Here is a 987-nt window from a genome sequence, read left to right as displayed (position 1 = left end):
CGATATTCGCGGTGATATGCAGTAGTCGTGAAATATATTTTGCACTAGTGTTTTTCTTATCACTAGGGTGGTGAAACTCCATCGAATGATATAAAGTAGTATAAGCGCTCTTCACAGATCTACGCCAAATTGATAAAACCCCAGATGATGAAGTGCCTGTCCCTTCACGACCATACTCTACCAAAATATATTTGCTAGAAAAATTAGAGTAAAATTCGCTTTCACAAAATCGAGATAGAAATGTGCTACTCCCAAAAGAACAACGCCTCTCCGGCAAAAACGAGCGTCTTATTCCTGGCAGACTCTTTTCCAATATAATAAGCCTATACGAAGTAGTGGTAGCCACCATTGCTAGCGCGTGCGAATGGTAATAATCAGCAATAGCGGTAAAACAGCGGTACTCTGATCACGTTCTCACGGCCGAGACAGTTCAATGTAACAACAATTCCACGTAAATGCTCATCCGACTGACTTTCAAAATGTAGTTTACAACTGATATCGTGATGGAAGCCTCCCCAGGAAGACAACTCTAGAAACACAACAGTTTACTCTTTTTCTTCGAAAGTACCAGGAACAGTCGTACAGACCATAGACGGTGAGCTAGTCCCCTTAGTTGGAGGCAGCGACGCCGGCCTTCTTAGCAACAGTACCCTCCTTGAAGCCGTTCTTAGCTCTGCGGTCGACAAGCTTGAGATAACGACAACGACCAGAACCGGTGGTGCGACGACGCTTAGCCTTGATTGACCAGTTGAAGCTTCGCATCTTCCTGTTAGGGAAGCCGCAAGAAGCACAGTGCTTCTGCTGAGTGTGGAAACTGAGAGAAAATGAATTGGAAATGCTGTTGAAGTCGGATATTACGATCTCTTGCCGCAGCGGACGCAAAGGCCGTGTGACTTGGTCAATCGACGTCCGAACGAAGTGGTACCCTTAGTCTGAAATAACAACCAAAATCATAACAAGAAAACTCCAATGTAGTGATAAGACTAG

At 44.6% G+C, this 987-nt stretch overlaps 1 protein-coding gene across 1 annotated transcript; it reads right to left on the bottom strand.

Annotated features, from left to right (window-relative positions):
• Nucleotides 1–556: 556 nt before the first annotated feature.
• Nucleotides 557–933, bottom strand: Pmar_PMAR019437 (60S ribosomal protein L37, putative). The gene is made up of 2 exons (XM_002788770.1): nucleotides 859–933; nucleotides 557–814 (listed from the first exon to the last, which is right to left on the bottom strand). Exon 2 carries the CDS (start codon nucleotides 760–762, stop codon nucleotides 610–612), a length of 153 nt encoding a protein of 50 aa, XP_002788816.1. The 5' UTR covers nucleotides 763–814; nucleotides 859–933; the 3' UTR covers nucleotides 557–609.
• Between the last annotated feature and the right edge of the window lie 54 nt (nucleotides 934–987).

The sequence above is a fragment of the Perkinsus marinus genome (assembly GCF_000006405.1).
Source record: "Perkinsus marinus ATCC 50983 genomic scaffold scf_1104296927658, whole genome shotgun sequence".
In the NCBI taxonomy this organism is placed as follows: Eukaryota; Perkinsozoa; order Perkinsida; family Perkinsidae; genus Perkinsus; species Perkinsus marinus.
Note: the sequence above shows the minus strand (reverse complement) of the source record. Positions and strands in the feature narration are given on the sequence as shown.

Bases quoted from the DNA above. Each gene is read 5' to 3' on its own strand.
- Pmar_PMAR019437 (XM_002788770.1), bottom strand. From the start codon at position 762: ATGCGAAGCTTCAACTGGTCAATCAAGGCTAAGCGTCGTCGCACCACC.